This window comes from Camelus dromedarius, chromosome 9, assembly GCF_036321535.1.
Source record: "Camelus dromedarius isolate mCamDro1 chromosome 9, mCamDro1.pat, whole genome shotgun sequence".
NCBI classification, from domain to species: Eukaryota; Metazoa; Chordata; class Mammalia; order Artiodactyla; family Camelidae; genus Camelus; species Camelus dromedarius.
In genome coordinates this window covers 23,771,770-23,793,550 of record NC_087444.1, presented here as the reverse complement: position 1 = coordinate 23,793,550, position 21,781 = coordinate 23,771,770, and the positions used below count along the sequence as shown (strand labels likewise).

The window sequence follows — 21,781 nt, the reverse complement described above, 5'->3', positions numbered from 1 at the left end:
AGAGTTTAATTCTTTTCATTGTTGAGTACTGTTTCATTTATGGCTATGCCACATTTTGTTTATTGACTAACCAGGTGAAAGATACTTGTGTCCATTTTGGGGTGAATATGAATAAAGCCACGTATGTTTTGTGCAAACAAACATTTATGTACAGGTTTTTGTGTGAACCTGTCTTTATTTCACTTGAATAAATACCTAGAAGTTGGATTACTAAACTGAATATTAAGTGTATGTTTAACTTTATGAAAAGAATCAGACTGTTTTTGAAATGGAAATTAAGATGAGATGTCATACTCATTGATCACAAATGGGGTTGGAACCTGGGGAGTGGAGATGGAAAGGTAAACCTCCAGATGCTCAATCTAACCTGTCATACCGTTCTGCGAAATCAGTACATTATTCCTGCATTCCTCCATCCTCACCTCTCAGAGGAAGTAGGACAACTTAAACAGCGTGCGTAAAAGCAAATTGTGTTGTGAGGCTTCCCATGCTCTCCGCCGTTGTCCTCTGTTTATCAGGCAGAATAGCTGATCTGAGGAGACCAGTAGCAATGACATCTGAGATACAGTAACATCAGGAGAACCCCCACCAACTGTTGTGCCTATTACCTCCTTCTTTTCCTTCCCTCTGGAAGATAGGACATTGGGCAACAGCATTGAGCTTAAAGGGAGAAATTATACTGCTGTTGGTTAAGAGATCTTGTTTCTTTACCTAGCCATTCCTGAGTATAAGAAAAAAAAAAAAAAAAACAAACTCAGACTAGGGAGAAGCAATTAATCCTTCCTACAGTGTCAAATTACTTTCTTCCTATATCTAAAATATGCAATATGCAGAGTTGACTTTTATTATTAACTCTTCACAGATTATAAATGCTATTAGGGCAGAACAGTGTCAAGGATAATCCCCCAAAGCAGATAATCCAAAAACTAATTTCTATTTAGCTTTACAAAAAGTTTCTCTTCTTAACAAGTTTTCCATTGCCTAATATAATACTTGGTTTGCTTCTCCTATGCTGCTTTGACTCTTGTAAGGAAATACATATCAGGAACATATTTGGCATGGGCAAACCACCTTGGGGTTAGAAAGCTGAACAGTACACAAGTTAAGATTTAATGTATTAGTCCTTCAAGGGCCTTCCTTCAGATTCCTGTGGAAAGGATGAAAGGAACTAGAGGAAGAAGAGGGGTAAGGTTATCCAAATAGGAGGCAACCAGATAGTAAAGATTTTGGAGGGGTGAGCAAAAGGTTGCAGTGAAAATGTGCCGCCTCTTCTACAAACTGTCTTTGGTTAAGAGTTAGAAAATAACTGAGTTTATTAGGGGCAGAGCAAAAACAAAAGGGGGAGCAGTGGATTTGCTGGACATAAGTGGATATGAAAGGTAGCAGGAAAGACACTCCCCCCCCCCCAACCCCTGCCTCTTGTTTCTAGAAAAGCTGGTCTCCCAGGCCTCTGAGTCTTGGAAGAGCAGGCTCAAGCAGTTGATTTAAGACAAGCCTGCAGGGATTGGGGGATGGCAACAACTCTGACCACCTATCTCAGTGATTAAGATCACTCCCCCATTTCCCTTTAACACCTTCATGGCTGAACAGAATCTCAGGAGATGTTTGTTTTTGTTTGTTTGTTTTTGTTTGTTTGGGTCCACCAGATTGCAGGCATTTGATTAAGAGCAACTTTCTTTTTTTGTTACTAAGGCTATTGCTCCCCAGGATCATACCTCTGCCCCTCCCCCAAATAGAAATCAGTTACTCATATCTAAATCTCAGGAGGCAGCTGCGGAGAAAAAACAAGAACTTGTTAGAATTGATGGAGTCCAAGATGGTGAAGGATTTGATTTCCAGTGGACCCTGAGCCTCATTATATGGTTACTGTAATGTATCAGCATAATAATGACACACCCACCAGCACCGAGACAGTTGACTACTGCCATGACAACAACCTGAAAAGCTCATACAAGGACTGAAGAGCCCCTACAAGGACTGACTGGCTCCATCACACCTGTAAGGAGGACATGATGGCAGAATCCTCCCATAAAAGTCCACGTGGCCTGACCTGGGCTAGAGCTGTCTCTACCAGCCATTTTGGTTGACAACTCCCCACTCAAGCACCGTTTCTTCACTCAAGAGCTTTTTCTTTCCTTCTCCCTGCTCGAGCACTTTCCTTCCATTTCCCCTTCTGAGCAATAAAGTGGCTGTTCACTTTGTCCCTCTGCCTCTGCTGTGAGAGTTCTTTTACAGCCTGCGGCAAGGACCCACACTTTGGTGGGCTTCCTAACTTAAGGGTCCCTTCATCCGCTAATAAATGGGTTTTCAACTGAATATAAAATAGACCTGCTCATTCAAAAAGAGTGGCCTTGTGTGACTTGGGGTTCCCCATCACTGGTTGTGTTTAAGTGTAAATGGTATTATCCTGTTAGAAATGTAGTGAACAGTATTCATATGTCCCTCATTCTGCAAATGTTTATTAAAAGTTTACCCTGTACAGGTGCATGCAAGAATATGAAGAAGAATACAATCTATATTTGCTTTCTGCCAGTTGTCAAAACAGTGCTTCTTATACTTCAGTGTGCATACACATTCACCCTGGGGATCCTGTTAAAATGCAGGTTCTAATTTTGTAAGATGGGGCCTCAGATTCAGCATTTCTAACAAGCTCCCAAGTGATGCCAATGCTGCTGGTCAGCATAATGCATGTTGAGTGACAAGGGCTCCAACTAGTTAATGAGACAAGCATATAATTATAACACAAAGTGCAAATTAGTAAGTATCACAGAAGTCCCAGTAACTATTAGTAAAAACCTGAATCTGTCCCAACCTGTCCCAAAAGGACTGTCTGCCCTTTTTTGCCTTTAGTGTTCCTTCTGATGTTTCTGTTGTTGCTCTCTTTCTAGAATTTCATTTCTTCTGGGGTTGCTCATTGCAAGTGCTGTTTCTTAGCCTAAAATAGCTTTCTCCTTTTCCTTAGACTAATTTTTAACAATTTGTCAAGGTTCATCTCCTAATCACTGCTTCCCCGGGGCCCCAGTCGGGCTGACTGCTCCCCATAGCACTTAGTTTTAACCTCAAGCAATTAATTACCACTACCTCCATAGCCTTCAGCTGCAAGTCCGTTTTCTTACACCCTATAGGAACCCGCCTCTCCCGGAAGCCTACTGAAAAGACGCTACAACCCTAAAAGGTTTGGCGAACCTGAGGCCAGGTGTGGGGACTGGGAAAAAAGCAACGCCGCTCTTACGGGTACGGAGCACCGCAGCCCAGGAGGGGGTCCCAAGTGTCATTCGGGAACCATCCCTTCCTGATGGCAGGCCCTGTGGCGCAACAAACCAATGAATCTCGGCGCAGTCCGCCACGGAAGCGGCCCTGGCCGGGCCTGCCGCTGACTGCGGAGCGGGCGCCCCCGCCTGGCGCTGGAGGCTGCGCGCGGCTGCCCACCATCGAGGCGGGGGTAGCTAGAGAGGCCGGCGGCCCCGGGCGCCGCCGCGGCTGAGCCCTGGGAGCGAGCGCGGGGCGGGCCCCGCGCCGCCGGCCTTGTAGCCATTTTAGGAGGAAACCCGGCTCGCTAGCCTGGGGCGCGGCTTCAATTTCAATAACTTTATTAGTGGCCTCATCCGCAGAACAGCTATCGCACCAGTGGCCCCGGGAGGAGGGAGAGCATCGCGGGAGGTGATTGGGGTGGGGGCGCCCCTGGGCAGTGAGCGCGGGGCTACGAGTGAGTTCCCAAGAGCAGGTTTCCTGAGCAGCAGGCATCAAGGGGGCTTCGGGGTTCCGGGCGCTCCCGGAGGCCAGGGAGGGAGGGGTCCCCGGGGCATGGCTTCCCTGGGGCGGGGATTTCCTTGCCTGGGTCCCCAGGGGCGGGGCTGGAGGCGTCCCTGACGCGATCACCCGGGTGTTCCTAGCCCGGTGTTTTTCCCCACGGCAGGTGGCCCCCGACCCGAGCTGCAATCATGGGAAACACCACTAGCGACCGAGTGGCCGGGGAGCGCCACGGCGCCAAGGCTGCACGAGCCGAGGGCGCCGGCGGCCATGCCCCGGGCAAGGAGCATAAGATCATGGTGGGGAGCACGGACGACCCCAGCGTCTTCAGCCTGCCGGACTCCAAGGTGAGCGTCCCAATACCCCCAGTTGGTGGCGGTGCTGGATCAGGCAGGGTGTCAGTACTCTTCCTTTCTTAGTTTTTTTCTTATCACACTGACCTGGGTTACAGTTTTTAGAATTAAAGGGTGTTTTTTCGGGGACGGAGATGCTGAATGGTAATTCCTTCCGCGTTGGTGCATCAAAATAGTATAAAGGCGGAGTTCTCGTCTTTCTACTACTCTGTAGGCCACATTTTAGGCCACACCTCCGCCCTCCCTACCCCGCCACCCAGGTTCTCCTAACAGGCACGGGTGCCCTCTTCTAGAGTACTGATGAACTTGTAGGTTGTAAACCCTGGTGAAAAACTTCAGAGGGTAGGTTGCCAAGTTGCTGACTATAGGCGGCAGTTTCTCACATTTGCCCTGAGGTGGGCAGAGGAATTTCTTTTTCCTGACAACTTCTGTCTATCAGTATTATTTTTGCCCTTCTAAGAGCTCAGCACTTCTGATCTTCTTCCCCTTTGGCATGGCTGTGAAGCAACCACTGGCTTATTTAAATACTTTCTCCTAGTCTTGGGGATCAGTAAAGGACATTATTTGATCGACTGCTTAGTTTTCATCTCATACTTTACAGCTGTGGTGGCTGAGGTGCTTCTTTCACGTCCAGCTGCTTCTCAAATGGGAGCGCAAATGATTCTAGGATTTCTCCACTTCCCAGTAGGACTTCATAGTGTTACCATAGCTGAAAATGGACAACCCACAGCTGCCCTGAAGACCTTGCTCTCAATTCCAAGGACTTTCAGGAAAGCGGCAATTTGTGTTCAACCTACCTGAAGGATAGATGAAGCTGACAGCAGTGTGATTACCATCTGAATGTTTTCTAATCACTTTTAGAGCTGCCAGCATTAAATACATTAATTCCTCCGGTAGTCTGACCAGAATGGAATAGAAAAAATGGAAGAATTGAGAAGATTGAAATGTGTTTCATGTTTCTTATCACTCATACGTTCCCACCTACTTGGGTTTTGATTTTATTTACTCCTGTAAATAGAGAATAATTTGCCAGGTTGGGAGCATGTGAAATGTGAATTCTTCTGTTTATTTTCTTGGATCCCAATTGAGAACATAATCACCAGGAGAAGTAAGGGTGATTTCTTGGGGTTTCTTCTCCATTCCTTTCTTCCATCTCCCACTTCAGGACTTCTTCCTGAACATTTGGGCTATTTCCCCAGCTATCTGGATTTATTTCTTTAAAGCTTTCTCAAGGTGATCTACCTCATTGTATTTTAACCCGTTTTCTACATTGATGACTCAGGATTTAAGTACAGTGTATTTGTCAAACTGTGATTGCAGTAATTGGCATCTTGAATAAAAGCCAGGTTGCTCTAATCTGAAAGGAGCCTATTTTGGATCATTCTTTCTCTTACCGTTATCTTGCCATTTGTGATATAAGAAAATTGGTTCAGATAATTCCTAAGGTCTCTTCCAAATCTAATACTTCCAAATCTAATATGTTCTGAATCTACTCTCCCTATTTCTTATCTCAATGTTTCAGTTAAACATTTTTCACTTGTAGTTCTAATTGTTTTGCCTCTTTTTCCTGATGATTTTGCTGACTATTTAACTTGGAGTAAACAGTCTTTCTGCTAGTCAGCTGCACTCATGCCTACCACAGAAATGTCATGTCATACATGGAAGGGCTTTCTTCCAAAGCTAGGCATATTAATAGTTTGTAGCTTTCAAATTCTAAACTGAAAATACTAAATCATAAAAAGTAAATGATAGAAACAGTGGCAGTAGGGCCTACATTGCTTCAAATGCCAGCCTTCTTCAGTGGCCTAGCTCAATGGTTCTCAATCCTGTTTGCACATTAGAATCTCCTGGGATTTGTTTAAACACTTCATGGAAAATTTGAAACATTTTCCATGTTTCAAAGTAGGGAGAACAGTGTAATGAACTCCTATATAGCTGTCAGTCAGTTTAAACAATGATCAAATCATGAATGAATTTATATCATCTATACCCCAGTTCACTCTACCCCCACCAATTATTTTGAAGCAAATTCCAGACTAGCATATCAAATATTATTTTATCTGTAAATATTTTAGGGTGTATCACTAAAGATGAGGTTTCTTTCATTGTTTGTAACATAATCACAGTATTATTATATGGGAAGCTGTTAAAAAAATAGATTCCCAGGCCCTGTATCTGAGTCAGGAATCTGAGGTATATGTAATTCTCAGGCATATGTAAAAATTTTTGTAATCCTAATGTGGCCTGTCGAGAAAGGGTTCATTGCCTTGTGACAATGGAGATCAAAGTTTTATCTTAAGCTACTTCCTTATATAATGTGAAAATTCCTTCAGTTCTTTCTGTTTACTTTGAAACATGCAGTTCCTGGTATCTCAGAGTGTAGTTCTGAGGAATATCAAGAGACAGTATAGAAGCTAGACTACGTCAGCCACTTTGAAAATAAAGCCCAAATGAATAAACTAGTCCTTTTTTTAACCCACATTATTTTATCTGGTAATATGTTGGCTTGATAATACATAGTCTTATTTACTTATTTACCAAAGTCACTTAAGCCAATGTAAAGTGGGGGTCAGCAAATATCTCAGACTTTGCTGACCACATAGTCCATGTTACAACTACTGAGTTCTGCCACTGTCGCATGAAAGCAGCCACAGAAAATAAATGAATGAGTATGGTTATTTTCCAATCAAACTTTATTTGTAAAAACATCTGGCTCACTGGTCATGGTTTGCCAATTCCTATTCTAAAGGATGGTAATGAAAAGAAACTACGTAGGGTTTCCAGAATCCTATAGACGTCATTTGATATTGGAACCACTTTTATTAAAGGAAACTGTTTTTGATCTAATGTTCCTTGAAGCTCCAGAATTTTCATCCCTTCTCCTGAAATAGCTAGTATAAACCTGGCATAGATGAGCCAGGTTATGAAGTAAGATTTCATAACCAGTTCTCAAAATTTAAGAAACCAGTGATCTGATTTTTATATTTTTAATGTCCTTTTGTAACCTATTAACTAAAATGGAGATTATGAATTAGTTACGAGTTTTAGTATCTCTAATTTCTGTTACAACTGGTAATTGAGAGCTACTCGGATTTGCATGTGAAAAATACATAGCTAACAATTATTTTTTGTAGAACCATACTTTTTTTTCATATTTTTTCTCTTAAGAGATACTCAGAAGCATATCATAATTGTCTGCCTCCGGGTTAATCTGGTAACAGTGTTTTGTTTTTTGTTTGTCTATTTGATTTTTAAGGGAAATCCTAAGGCTCTGAAAGGATGAGTGATATATGCATACTTGGAAGTTAGGCTGTGATTTGGGCAGCCCTTGAGCATAAGCCACTTGATATTTTGATTCCTGATGAGTTCTTTGTCTGTAGTCTACTCAAAACCTGATTGAGCTGCTAATTTCAAGGCTTATTAATCCTTAGCAGAAACCTAGCACCCCTCTCTGCCCTAGGGAGGAGTGTGACCTTTTCAGAATTCCTGGGTCACAATTTAGGGATGACCTAATCCTTCTTACAGCTCCCTGGGGACAAAGAGTTTGTATCATGGCAACAGGATTTGGAGGACTCCGTAAAGCCCACACAGCAGGCCCGGCCCACTGTTATCCGCTGGTCTGAAGGAGGCAAGGAGGTCTTCATCTCTGGGTCCTTCAACAATTGGAGCACCAAGATTCCACTGATTAAGAGGTGAAGACAAGTGTCTTGGTTGAGTCCACAGGGTCCAGGAGTGGAAACTTGATTTCCTTTCTCAAGAGAGAGACCTGGCTGGGCTATTCCTTTCTACCTGCTAGGGACTCTCTCTAGAACATTTCCTGTGATCACTGACTATATCTGTGACTTTTTTTTTTTAACCTCCTAGTGAGTCAGAGATGTTCTACCACTCAGAATGTTACTGCCTCAGAGGGACTTAGAACAGCTTTGTGGGTACATTCTTTAGGACTGTGTTAACACAAGTCCTTTCCAAGCTTGTGGGAAGTCTTCCATAACTGGCTGAGTCCAGTTGCTCTGACTTCTTCACTAAAAGAAGACACATTGTGAAGTTCTAAGAGTAATGTTATGTGTTGCTTGCAGAGCAATAATGAATTATGTAACTGGTTATGGCCCTTTGTATGTAGGTAATTTTCTAGAAAATGCTCACCAAAATATGGAAAGGGTACCTTGAGGCACTTCTTATTCAGAACCTACCTGCTATCTTATTTATGCTTGTGAGGAATCTATTCTGCTGAAGCAAAATAGTTGTGCTAAGGTGGAACATTTAGGGGAATTAACTTTTTTATTTTTATTTTTCAGATATGAATTAAGAACTAAAGTTATTGGGAGGGGCTGGTAAATACATGCTCAAGGTGATATAGAATAGGAGAATGGATTTATAAATTATTTTTCACTCTGGGGGTGCAATCACTTAGGAATGTGGGAGATCATTGGTATGATACTGTGACTGCCTTATGGTTTTTACATTTATATTCTGTCTTCTAATAGGAACTTGGCCTGTTTAACTTTCTGTTTTCTTCTGTAGCCATAATGACTTTGTTGCCATCCTGGACCTCCCTGAGGGAGAGCACCAGTACAAGTTCTTTGTGGACGGACAGTGGGTTCATGATCCATCAGAGGTAAGGCCTTGATCTCTGAGGGTAACCACTGACTTAACAGTCTCCTTTTAGCTATTATTCCCCTTGGTATCCAACATCATTGCTGTCAGGATTGATGGACTCCTACACTGGAGGATTTCTTTCTTGATAAAAGATGGAGGTGTCAAGTATGATCATTTTTAAAAAGGGGAGAGTTGTATGGAAGAGATGGATTTGAAATGGGGATTCATGAATTCTTTTCTATTCACTGTTTCAGCCTGTGGTTACCAGTCAGCTTGGCACAATTAACAATTTGATCCATGTCAAGAAATCTGACTTTGAGGTGTTTGATGCTTTAAAGCTAGATTCAATGGAAAGCTCAGAGACATCTTGTCGAGGTAATTTTGAGTATTTGCTCTTTCTTGGTGTGTTTTTCTTATATTGCATGTTCCTTCCCAAGAGTGGTTTTTGTTTATTTCTTCATTTTCTCTGTAGGAATCTTCTGAATTGTATGTATATGTTTCTCCTATAAACATCTGGGTTCCCTTCTCTGAGGGAAAAAAAGTCTGTCTAGTGTATTTGATCTCAAACTTTTTAACCAGGATCTACAGTAAGTTTACATTATAACCCAATACAGATACAAATATACATATACCCACCCACCCATACACACAAAACTGTAACACAAGTCTTGCAGTATAATGTTTGCCTTTATACATGTAAAACATTCTATTTTATTTATTTATTTTAATAAACTATTAATGGGCTGTGGTCTATAGTTTAAAAAGCTGTTCCTAGTAATATTTCAAGTTTTTCATTGACCTTTGAGAGTATCAACTAGCAGGGGCTAGTTGTGTCTGGTATGCCTTGTTTAGCTGCTTCAGCTTTATCCTGCCAATTTGATAGCTCAGTTGGCAGTTTTACAGTTTTATAGGGCCCTACAAGTATGGCAGTCTTTGGGGGAAAAAGGGTTACCAAAACATCGTAATTCTTTTGTGTGTGTGTGTTAACTGAAGTTTTGTAGTTTTCAGTAAAATTAAATTAATTAATTAATTCATTCATTCATTCATTCATTCATTTCCTTGGTATAAGAAAAAACCTGTATCCTTTTATTTCTCCTCATACTTTTTTTAAAGCCTTCATCTCTACTTATATTGGCCATAGCACCAGAAAAATAATTTGCTAATCACACCCACAGTTACCAGTTTTGTTACTTTGCAATAAAGGATATGATTATTTAAAGAACTATGTTCCCAGTGAACACAATTCTCTTTTGTGGTTTCAAAGCCTGCCTCTGCTACCAACTAGCTTTGCCATCACAGACAAGTCCTTCAACTCTTTTGGTTCTTAGCTCCTTATCAGTAAAATCAGAGGCTTGGACTCTCAGTGATTCTCAGCTGAGGAGACGCAGTACCCCAAGTGGGGCATATAGAATCTTAGGGCACAAAGGTGGCTTATGCAGTTTCTAAAAGAATAATCAATAGTATAATAATTGTCTGTTTAGGAAAATTGCGAAGATACTGTTTTCATTATATAAACTCAGAAAGTAAGGCTGGACATTCTTCTTGACTGCTGCAGCAGTGATTAAAAAGAGTTTAAAAATACTGAATTACAAAACAGCGTGGTATTGGCATAAAAACAGACATATGGATCAATGGAACAGAATAGCCCAGAAGTAAACCCACAGACCTACGGTCAATTACTCTTTTTGTAAATTTGACAAAAGAGGCAAGAATATACAATGGAGAAAAAACAGTTTCTTCAGCAAGTTGTGCTGGGAAAACTGGATAGCAGCATGTAAGTCAGTGAAGTCAGAACACTCCCTCACACCATACACAAAAATAAACTCAAAATGGCTTAAACACTTAAATACAAGACAAGAATGATAAACCTCCTAGAAGAAAACATAGGCAAAACATTCTCTGACATAAATCATAGCAGTGTTCTCTAAGACAGTCTACCCAGGCAATAGAAATAAAAGCAAAAATAAACAAATGGGATCTAGTTAAACTTACAAACTTTTGCACAGCAGAGGAAACCATAAATAAAACAAAACAAATGGGAGAATATATTTGCAAATGATGCGACTGACAAAGGTTTAACTTCCAGAATATATAAACAGCTCATACAGCTTAATAACAAAAAAAAACCAAACAACCCAATCCAAAAATGGGCAGAAGACTTAAACAAGCAATTCTCCAGTGAAGACATACAAATGGCCAGTAGGCACATGAAAAAATGCTGAATAAGCTAATTTCAGAGAAATGCAAATCAAAACTACAATGAGGTATCACCTCACACCAGTCAGAATGGCCATCATCTAAAAGTCTACGAACAGTAAATGCTGAAGAGGGTTTGGAGAAAAGGGAACCTTCCTATACTGCTGTTGGATATGTAGTTTGGTGCAGCCGTTATGGGTAACAGTATGGAGATTCCTCAAAAAACTAAAAATAGAGTTACCATATGATCCAGCAATCCCACTCCTGGGCATATATCTGGAGGGAACTCTAATTTGAAGAGATACATGCACCATGGTGTTCACAGCAGCACTATATACGATAGCCAAGACATAAAAGCAACCTAAATGTTGACAGATAACTGGATTAAAAAACCATGATTATACACACACACATGAAACTACTCAGCTATAAAAAAATAATAAAATAATGCCATTTGCAGCAACATGGATGGACCTAGAGAGTGTCATTCTAAGTGAAGTAAGCCTGAAAGAGAAAGAAAAATACCATATGATATCACTCTGTAGAATCTAAAAAAAAAGAAAAAAGAGGACACTAATGAAGTCATCTACAAAACAGAAACACTTGCAGACATAGTAAACAATCTTATGGTTACTGGGGGAAACAGGGTGGGAAGGGATAAATTTGGGAGTTTGAGATTTGCAAATGTTAGCCACTATATATAAAAATAGATAAAAAACCGAATTTCTTCTGTATAGCACAGAGAACTATATTCAATATCTTGTAATAACCATTAGTGAAAAAGGATATGAAAACGTGTGTGTATATGCATGACTGGGACATTGTGCTGTACACCAGAAATGGACACATTATAACTGACTACAGTAAAACAAATACTGAATTAAATGATTAGGCCACTTGTAACTCTAAATTTTTGCATTATATGATCCTGAGAAAGCAACCAATGAATAATATGTATAGAGAGAAGACTAGTATACTTTTCATACTTCTCTCTTCCCTCTTTCATGCAAATTTCATAATCCACTGAGGTAAGGTTTAAAATACATTTTATTAGGAGTCTGCAGATGAGTTTTAATCTGCATTCAATGACCATCTTGACATGTATGTGACTTTGAGCAAATCACTTTTTTTTTTTTTCCCTGACAAAAAGGAAAAAACTGTCCTGTGTACTTCCTAAGGTTGTTTTTGTGGATCATGTAACAAAAATAACAGAATACTTTGAAAAGTTTCAGGTTTTATATATTTTTAAGATATTGTTTAATATAACAGAATTTTTACTATTTTCTTTTGCCTCACATATATTTAACTGAAATCTGAGTTCTTATACTGAACTGGTTATTAAAATCCTTTTTACTAGAGACTGTAAACATTATTTAAAAATTGTAAGTAAAAATTATAGTTCTCTTTATTTTTGTATATTTCCTTCTATTCTTGTCTGTACATTTTTCCATTTTTTAGACATAATTCATATACCATAAACTTTATCCTTTTAGTTCAGTAATTTTTAGTATATTCACACGGTTATGCAGCCATCATCACTATCTAATTCTAGAGCATTTTTTATCACCCCAAAAAGAAACCCCATACCCAGTACCAGTTACTTCCCATTCCCTCCTCCCTTCCACCCTCTGGCAACCACAAATCTACTTTGTGTCTCTATGGATTTGCCTGTTTTGTACATTTCATATAAGTGGGATCATATAATATGTGGTCTTTTGTGTCTTGCTTCTTAACATTTAGCATAATGTTCTTAGGGTTCATCCATGTTGTAATATGTATGTCTTTCTTTTTTATGGCTGAATAAAATACCATTTTGTTTATCCATTCAGTAGCTGATGGACATTTGAATTGTTACCACTTTTTGTCTATTATAAATAATGGTGGTATGAAATTTTGTGTTCAAGTTTTTGTGTCGACATAATTTTTCTTCTCCCTTGGGTCTGTACCTAGGAGTGTAATTGGTGGGTCATATGGTAACTTTATGCTTAACTTTTGGAGGAACTACCAAACTGTTCTCCAAAGTGGCTGCACCATTTTACATTCCCACCAGCAATGGTTTATGTTCAGGATGACTCAGACTTTTTCTTTGTCTGCCTTACAGTTGTAGACCCAACGTGTCACAAGCTTATATTTCTTGACTTCTACCATATTTAACATTGGCTGCCATTTATTGACAGTTTTTTCATGTATTTCTGATAACTCCCCAACTTTCCCTTATAATTGAATAAATATCTTCCAGACCTTTCCAGCTCACCCCCAGGGCCTTATGGTCAAGAAATGTATGTATTTCGATCAGAGGAGAGATTCAAATCCCCACCAATCCTGCCTCCTCACCTTCTCCAAGTTATTCTTAACAAGGACACTAATATATCTGTGAGTATCATAAGAGTATTGCTGGGGCATTTTGGGGTCACTAGGACCATTTGAGCCAGAGTTTAGTAGTCCTAGAGGCTGGGATTATTACAAAGGTGTAGCATTACAGGTTCCTTTTTCCAAGGCTGAGTTGTGACTTTTCCAGGTACTGATATCAAAATTCATAGTTGTCTTCTCATCCTAATATATCAGGCTCAGAGCTATGGAGTGCTAGAACCAGTTTCTGAGGCTTCTATTTCAACATAAGATAAGGAGTATTTATCATTTGGGGATACCCAAAGGAAGTATAAAGGCTTTTGTTGTTGTTGTTGTTTTGCATATAATTTATATCTCTAGTCAATTCACTTGATTCCCAGTAAGATTATTTTTGCCTCTTAACACAAATCTTCTATGTGTTGTGGGCAAGGTTTTTGTTTTAGCTCTATTTAAAAGGATGAATAGATGCTAAGGCATAGGGTTTCTGCCCTGGACTCAGAATCGTCCTACTTTTCTGTAATGAGAATGTATTATTGATCTATATTAGGATAAGTGCTTTGTTTAAATGAAATAATACATTGTAGTTTAGAGTTTCTCAACAATCTCAAAGGGCTCTGGGGACGAACAAACTGTTTGGTTTAAGATTGTGCATTTAACCCCATCTAGTCTTTTTCCCTCCCTCTTTTAGTGTGACCCAGCCTTGCTCCCCGAGCCCAATCATGTTATGCTGAACCATCTTTATGCATTGTCCATAAAGGTAAGTGGTGGACCTGGCTCTTCACATAGCTTCCCAGAATGGGAGGGCAAGGGTTGAACACATGTTCTCCAGTGGTTACTCTGCTAATTCCCAGAAGCTGAAGCTGGCAGTAATGGTCAAAGTATAGGAAAACTTTCTTCTTTTTTAACTAGTCAGTGAGTTTGTTTGTTTTAGATCTTAGTCTCTATATCTGAGTTCTGGCTAGAACTGCCCTGTGATTGAATGGACTTTTTTGCTTCCTGGTTTCTTTTTGGGTAGCTTTAACTTTTGTATCACCTACTTAATTAAGTTTGAGTATTAGTTCTAGGATTTCATTTGCAGAAAAAGCAAGTTTATTTTCCAGTTCAAAGAATGCTTGAATGTGATATTAAGGCTCCCACTTTTTAAAAGGTGGATGTGAGCTGCTTTCAGGTGCCCAAGTCACATACACCCGAGTGCTTGCATATGTCCTATATACTAGGTAAAGGAGAAATGTGACTAGATTTGCCCTGTGCCCCTCAACTCTTAGAAAGCTTCTTGGTTTCTCTGCCGCTTTAGATTCTGGATTGAAAGTATCTGTTCAGTCTTGTCATGTCTATGTGGTCTGGCTATTAGAATAAAATTTTATATAGCTCTGTAGTTACCAAACTAAGCTGAACGTCATCAGAATCACTTGTGAGAAGTTTATAAAAAATACAGACGCAAAGGCTCCACTCCCCAGGGATTCTGAATAAGTGCATATAGGATGGGCCCCAGTAATTTTTTAAGGCTGCTTATATTTTTAGATGTGCAGCCAGAGTAGGGAAATCATTGATATAGCTGCCTTTAGCAGATTATGTGGTACTTATTAAATACATATTATTTGAATTGAATTTTCATAATAACTTTGTGAGATAAGTATTATTTTTAACCCCTGTCTTATAGATAAAGAAACTAAGGCTCAGAGAAGGTCATATTGCCAGTAAGTACCAGAGAGAGGACTGGAGGTCCAGTCCTATCCTCATTCCATGTTCTTTCCTAGAGATCATTGTGCCAGTATTTCCAAGTAGGTCTTTCTCTCACCTGCTCATTTCTACCAAACTTCTTCCTGAAGTTGAATTTTTAAACTGCTTTGCTCCTGTTGTGTTTATGCTGTGATCAGCATACTGTGGTCACAGAATTTTAATCTGAGAAGTATTCATTGTGGATAACACAGTATGGGGGGAAACAGGAAGATGCACTGGTTTCTTAGCTGGATTTGCGTGGGTTCTTTGGGATCTGACTGCATTTTGCCTCCTGTACAGCTGCTTGGCTATCAGTTGATGTCCATAGGTCTGCCATCTCCTGCTGTAGAACACTCATGGTCTGCAGCACTGCCTGGGAAATGGTACCTCTTACTCTTCATACTGGTTCTGGCCCAGGTCAAGGTCTTGATTATTACGATTTAGGTTGGCATTGACCTTTTCCTGGTTCTCTCAGATTGTTTAAACTGTTTGGCTTTGATCTGCTGGATTGCGTGTCTTTCCAAGGAGGATTTTGGGGTCCACTTTGTTCAAGGATAGAAGATGATTCCTGAGTACCCTCTTGATCAGAGGACTTTAAGTTCATCCCTGTTATTAATAGAAATTAGACCTGCTTTGGGGCTTAGAAATGGTCTTTCAAAAGGATCATTGCCTTCTTCTCATGGCTTTTAAGACTTCCTTCTAGAAATGGATGCTACGATATTTCTTTTTTTCCAAGCTAATTTTAAGCTCAATATTTGAATTTGAGGTGGGGAGGGAAGTGAGGTAGGAGACTAATATTTCTTTAGCACATATTATGTGTCAGGTACTGTGCCAGGTACTTCCATGTAATCATGAGAGCCGTCTTAATGGTAAGTGTTATCCTTTGTAATGATGAGGAAATAGACTGAGACATTAAGCAGATTGCTCAAGGCCACACATGGAGAGTAACAGTAGGAGCCAGGATCAGAACTCAAATTGATTTGACTCCAAAACCAACCTCTTTCTATAATACCAAATTGTATTTGTTAAAAGTGAGCAACTGGGAAGGATTAATGGCTGGGAACAGCTGCCTACATTACGTCCTGAACTAGTGAATTAGCTGCATATGTTTCTTTCCCTTGCAGGACAGTGTGATGGTCCTTAGCGCAACCCATCGCTACAAGAAGAAGTATGTCACTACTCTGCTGTACAAGCCCATCTGAAGGGATCCCTTCCCACTTCCCAGGATCCAGGAGAAGCATCTCCCTTGCCTTTCTGGACTGGACCAGTCTTACCTGGGACTCCTGGAAGGCTGATTTGCTTTGAGGCTAATATGTGTGTTTCAGTGCCTCTGAGTAGGATGCTCTGCTTTTGCATTTGATTGCAGATGAGAGCTTTATGAGTTCATGGAATTTATTTTAAAAAATATTTATATATTTACATATGAGAGGAAGGTTAATGGAAGCCTCCTAGCCAGATATATTCTCTCTGCCTGTGGGAACTGACCAAGACCTGTTTGGGAGAGTGGCCGGGAGAACCATTATAGGAAGATTTTTTCCTAAAGTGAATGAAGAGCAAACTCTCAGGATCCCTGTTGGGTAGAGATTCTATCACTGCTTCCTTGGCTCTCCAAGGGATGGACTTGTGCCAGACTGCTGCCCTACTGACAGCTGCCTCCTTGCAGGGGCAACTTTTCTTGCATGGGTTCTCTGTATTCCCAGAGTATGTGGCACAATCTGTATTTTTTATATGATACCAGATGCCCCACAAGAACCCTTTTCCTCTCATTTCACATTCTTGCGTTGTTAATCTGGCCCTTCTCTAACACAAAAATCAGTGGGTAAGTGACCCTTTTCAAAGATTGTGTGACACCTGACCCACCTCAGACACTAGGACTTCCAGAAAGTCTCCTTTATAGCCCAGCACAGGCCCATGACACTTTGTTACCCTTGTTTTAACTTCTACTACAGAAAATATGGTTCAATATTATATGAAAGGCAGAATGCAGAAAGTCTACTTTCTTGGTTTGGTTTGGTGCCACAGTTTAGGCTGAACTGGCACATTCCCATAGGTTTTCCCACCTGGCTTGGCCCTGCTTCCATGTTTTCTTTCACAGAGCATACAGCCTGAAGGTAGGAGTGAAACCAGGGAAAACTTTCATGTCTTTCATCCTTGGAAGATTTTATGTGCCTATGTTTTTCTTTTATCAAAAAATGCCTTTTCATTGGTCGTAAGAGACTGTATCGGAGAACTTCAGGCTCTTGATAAAGAGCTCCCAATGTTTTCTCCTCTGGTCTAGCCCTCTACAATTTTACATTAATGTGGCTGACTCTGTGTACATCGTTACAGTAAACACTACTCTAGATACAGATCCATTCAGGCTCGTTTCTTTCACCTAAAAGGATCCCTCAACTTAAAGATTCATTAGGACAAGAAGCAAGAAAGTACCCTTGCTGTTCCCAACCATGGAAAGTATCGTCTTCATGCACTAAGTGTTAACAGAATCATTTTGTTTTTCACCTTTTTCCAAAAAACGTTTTTGATGATGACGTGGTGTCAGTGATTTCCATTTGTGGAGTAAAAAGTAGCTGTTCAATCCATCACTGGGGTTTAGAGATAAAACATTTTTTTCCAAGTATCTGTGGCTGTTCATTACAGATAAATGCAGGCCAAACATTCAATCCTGGAGGATGCTAAACTTGATGCTTGAGAGGCTCCTTGACTGCTAAGATGAGCCCAGCCACACTGAAAGGGCACCCGTAGATCAATTAGCTACCTCCTGTCTTACGCATGTAAAGCCAATAACACAGTTGTTTATGGGGCTGTAGGCCTCTTAGCTCCTGTGTGAGAGGCAATAGGGCATGGGGTTGTTGTTTTGCTGTCAGCTGCTCAGTGCTTTGGTGATTTATTGCTGAGAGTAAATACTGCTTTAGCTACTCAAAGCCCCACACTGCAGCAAAAGGCTTTTGTGGAGAATGTTTTATAGTCCCAATCACTTTTAGAATGGTGTGCAATTTAAAACATCCAAGCCAAATTCTGTTATAACCAACTCTCAGGATCTACACTGTCTTCAGTTATACTAGAATTTTGTTTTCTCCTAGAATTTTGTTTTTTCCAATACCCATTAATAAGTGGGCCACTTAGGAAGATTTAAAATCTTGGTTGTTACAGGAAGGATTTTGGTGTACTCATATGTCTTGTCAGCAGTACTGAAATGTAATCATTGATGTGTTCATGTATTAAAATTTCTGTTCCACACAGTTACATCAGTAGAGTGGGGCAGGAAAAGAGATTCCTTCAATTTCTCTCAGGCCAGAGGCTTCTGTGAACTGGGTCTGTCTCCAATGACAGTAAGTTTTGGTGCTGGTGACCTTCAGATCTTTCTAATCTGGAAATGTGCAGAACATGTTAGTTTTCCAAATCCTGAGGTAATCTCTCAGCTAGATCTGAAATGGGAGCCTACCATCTGGTATGGAAAGGGACGAGTAAGAGGAACTGGATGATGACTCATTCAGCCCTGTCCCTCCTCTGTGCTGCTGATACATCCCATGGCCTTGAGAATTCCTATCATACTCTCAGTCTGTCCCTAAGAAAGTGTTTTAGAATGTATAGAGGGAGGGAGGAAGGTACCCCAAAGTACAGCTCACTCATTCTCTTATATTGGTTAAAGGGATAGTTTATTTTCTACAGAAGAACTTCACAGATTTTGAAAATGAATAAAGGCAAAACAACGTTTTTTGGCTTTTTTTTTTTTTTTTTTTTTTTTTTTTTTGGCCTTTAAAAGTTTCACAGTCAAAGAGTAACAAAATAGCTCTTTGGGAGGGCTGCTCTTAAAGAAGCACATCATGGTTTAGTGGTTGTGGAAAAAAGTGAGCTAAGGAGTAACACTAGGAAAATTAAGGCTTAAGTAACTCAACTAAAAATACCCTCTTTTAAAAAAAACTAAATCAGTCATAACATACTGTCTTTGGGTCTCATTGTACAGAATTTACTGTATAAAAAAACTTCCGTTTGTCTCTTGTTTCTATTTTCTGCCCTTTCTTCTATATTTTGCTTTAACTGAATGTGTCAGGCAGGCTTTACCAGGGTCTAAAGTCAAACATTATCTAAAACAAATATTAGTCATCTTGCTGGTAAGGAGAACTTCTGTGTCATGGCTATTAGCTTGCTTTAAGCTTAGAGTTGAATAGGATTTAATCACCATAGGCAAAACCCCTGAAGGGCATACCTGGCGTCAATAGTGTTGACTTTTTTAAACAATCCTTATTAGGTAGAGAAACACTGTAATAGAATAATCCAAGAGAAGTTTCTGACAGGATCCTACAAGCCCAGGCCCACTCGCTTCACTCCCAATTATTTCTAGTCTCTTGTAGACCTAGTGGATCTGACATAAAACTTTTAAAAAGTGTTGGTACTCCATGTATGCTGCTAAAATGAAGTTAAGTTAGAAAAGAAGTGTTGCTAGACTGGGTTTATATTAATCTGGGTATAAATGAAGGCAACATATTAATGATAGACTCCTCAGCTTTTAATTGGGGAAATAGGGCTTTTAAAATTTTAGCCTCAACTAAAAATGATATGCAGTAATCTCTGTGTATGTTTGAAATACATTCTGTTCTCAGAGATTTCTAAATCCTCACATTCTAGTGATTTGGGGTGGGGGCCTAAGAGCAGATACACAGTTGGTTCCTGCATTATTCTGACTCATCCTTAAAGCCAAATTCTTGCTGACTTCTTCTAGGGGGACTGCTGACTCCAGTTACCCATGGGATGGAGGACCTGGGAGGGATAGGAGTTAAGAGTCTTAAAACTCTGGATCTAGGCATTTGTCTCTCCTTAATTATCAATCACAATTAGAGGTTGAAATGCTGTGATTTCTGCAATGAACCCAAACTTTTGGAGTAAAAAGGCCAAATCTTTTTAAATTACAAGAAAAAAAGGAAAGGAAGAGAAAAAACAAAAACAAAAAAACTCTAAGAGTCTTACTCATAAAACTCAGTTCTTAGCAATAGAATCCCTCTAGGATTCAGACTTGGGCTTTGTCTTGATTTGCTTTTCTCAGTTGTGCTTTGAAATGAATAAATTTTGTTAAAAATTAAATTGTGTATTAGTTCCAACATTAACTGGAGTTGAATTGTGTGTAGGCACAGTGCTTCTGGTCAGAAATACTAAATGCTCCGAGGATTTTGTAGTCAGGTTAAATGGTCAAGGAACATCTACCATAAGCATTATATTATGTATTGATCATCTTAACTTCTTCTCTATCCCTGTCTAGAGCGCACCTTCCCAGGTGCTGGTTTTAGAACAGTCAGCGCGCACTGATGTTGATTAGTCCTAATCCCCGCATAGGCCCCATATGTGAGACTTGTTTGAATTTTGGTAAATTGGAGAGCGTTCGTCAAGAGTCAGAATACTGAAGTATTTTGAATGTTTACAGCTCTGTTATAAAGGGGGAATAAAACTGTACTTTGAAAGGAATTAAATATTATGAGTCCTCCTTTAAATGGTGCTTTTTGTAACCTTTAGTGCTGAGATACGGAGCTACTTTTCAGTATTTCACAAAGGAGTGGCATACAAGAATGAGTTTTAAAGCTTTTCTCCAAATATAATTTGTCACTGGACTCTGACATGTCTGAAAATTATGTGATGTAACACATATAAAAATGTGAGTTTTCTTCAATAAAACTGTTGAATAAAAGTATCATACAGCAATAGTATTTGAACTCTTCATTGATTACTGATAATATTATCAAGATCATTTCTCAAAAGACTAGGAGTAGACTTACCATATGACCCAGGAATCCCGCTCCTGGGCTTACATCCAGAAGGAACCCTACTTCAGGATGACACTTGCACCCCAATGTTCATAGCAGCACTATTTACAATAGCCAAGACATGGAAACAGCCTAAATGTCCATCAACAGGTGACTGGATAAAGAAAATGTGGTATATTTCTATAATGGAATACTACTCAGCCATAAAAACTGACAACATAATGTCATTTGCAGCAACATGGATGCTCCTGGAGAATGTCATTCTAAGTGAAACAAGCCAGAAAGAGAAAGAAAAATACCATGTGAGATTGCTCATATGTGGAATCTAAAAAACAAAAACAGAAACAAAAACAAAACAAAACAAAAAAGCATAAATACGAAACAGAAATAGACTCATAGACATAGAATACAAACTTGTGGTTGCCAAGGGGGTGAAGGGAGGGAAGGGATAGATGGGATTTCAAAACTGTAGAATAGATAAACAAGATTATACTGTATAGCACAGGGAAATATACACAAGATCTTGTGGTAGCTCACAGAGAAAAAATGTGACAATGAATATATAGATGTTCATGTATAACTGAAAAATTGTGCTCTACACTGGAATTTGACACAACATTGTAAAATGATTATAAATCAATAAAAAATGTTAAACAAACAAAAAAAAATCTATCTGCCCAGGTAGCCTCGGGACCTAAAGAATGTAAATTTCCACACAGACACTTTTAAATAAAGAGAAAAGTCATAGGGAACTACTTATTATTTATAACTAAGATGATTGATTTCTTGAATATGTGTTAAGCACATTTGACTATCCTTTTAATTGGATTACCGCATTCTGTTGATTCTTATTTTGTAGTTGGCTTTATTCCTTTGATAACTATGTAAGTTTAAAAAGTTAAAGATCTAATCTGTTCTTAGAAACAATAATTAGTACATATATGTAAACTAAGAAAAATGTGCAGTATACTGTATATATGTACTTATACTGTATATATGTATGCAATATAGTGAGTATGTGGAAAAAAAAAGAAAAGTCATAGGTATAGGGGACACATGTGGTGT

General features: G+C 39.5%; 2 protein-coding genes across 7 annotated transcripts in view; one reads left to right on the top strand and one right to left on the bottom strand.

The window, feature by feature from the left end:
• The window catches only part of ZDHHC7 (zinc finger DHHC-type palmitoyltransferase 7), a 65,353-nt gene that overhangs the window by 27,720 nt on the left and 15,852 nt on the right, over positions 1-21,781 (bottom strand). The gene's annotated exons all lie outside the window — the stretch shown is intronic.
• Positions 3,465-20,659, top strand: PRKAB2 (protein kinase AMP-activated non-catalytic subunit beta 2). 6 transcript variants are annotated; one of them, XM_010980519.3, is made up of 8 exons: positions 3,465-3,660; positions 3,917-4,097; positions 7,629-7,795; positions 8,625-8,718; positions 8,954-9,074; positions 13,135-13,268; positions 13,933-14,001; positions 16,088-20,659. In XM_010980519.3, the coding sequence occupies exons 2-8, from the start codon at positions 3,942-3,944 to the stop codon at positions 16,163-16,165; spliced, it is 819 nt and encodes a 272-aa protein (XP_010978821.1). In that variant the 5' UTR covers positions 3,465-3,660; positions 3,917-3,941; the 3' UTR covers positions 16,166-20,659. The 6 variants fall into 6 exon arrangements, with proteins under 6 accessions (XP_010978821.1, XP_010978820.1, XP_031313815.1 ...); XM_010980518.3 differs by having other exon boundaries at positions 3,466-3,660; positions 3,894-4,097; XM_031457955.2 differs by lacking the exon at positions 3,465-3,660 and adding an exon at positions 3,683-3,706 and having other exon boundaries at positions 3,894-4,097.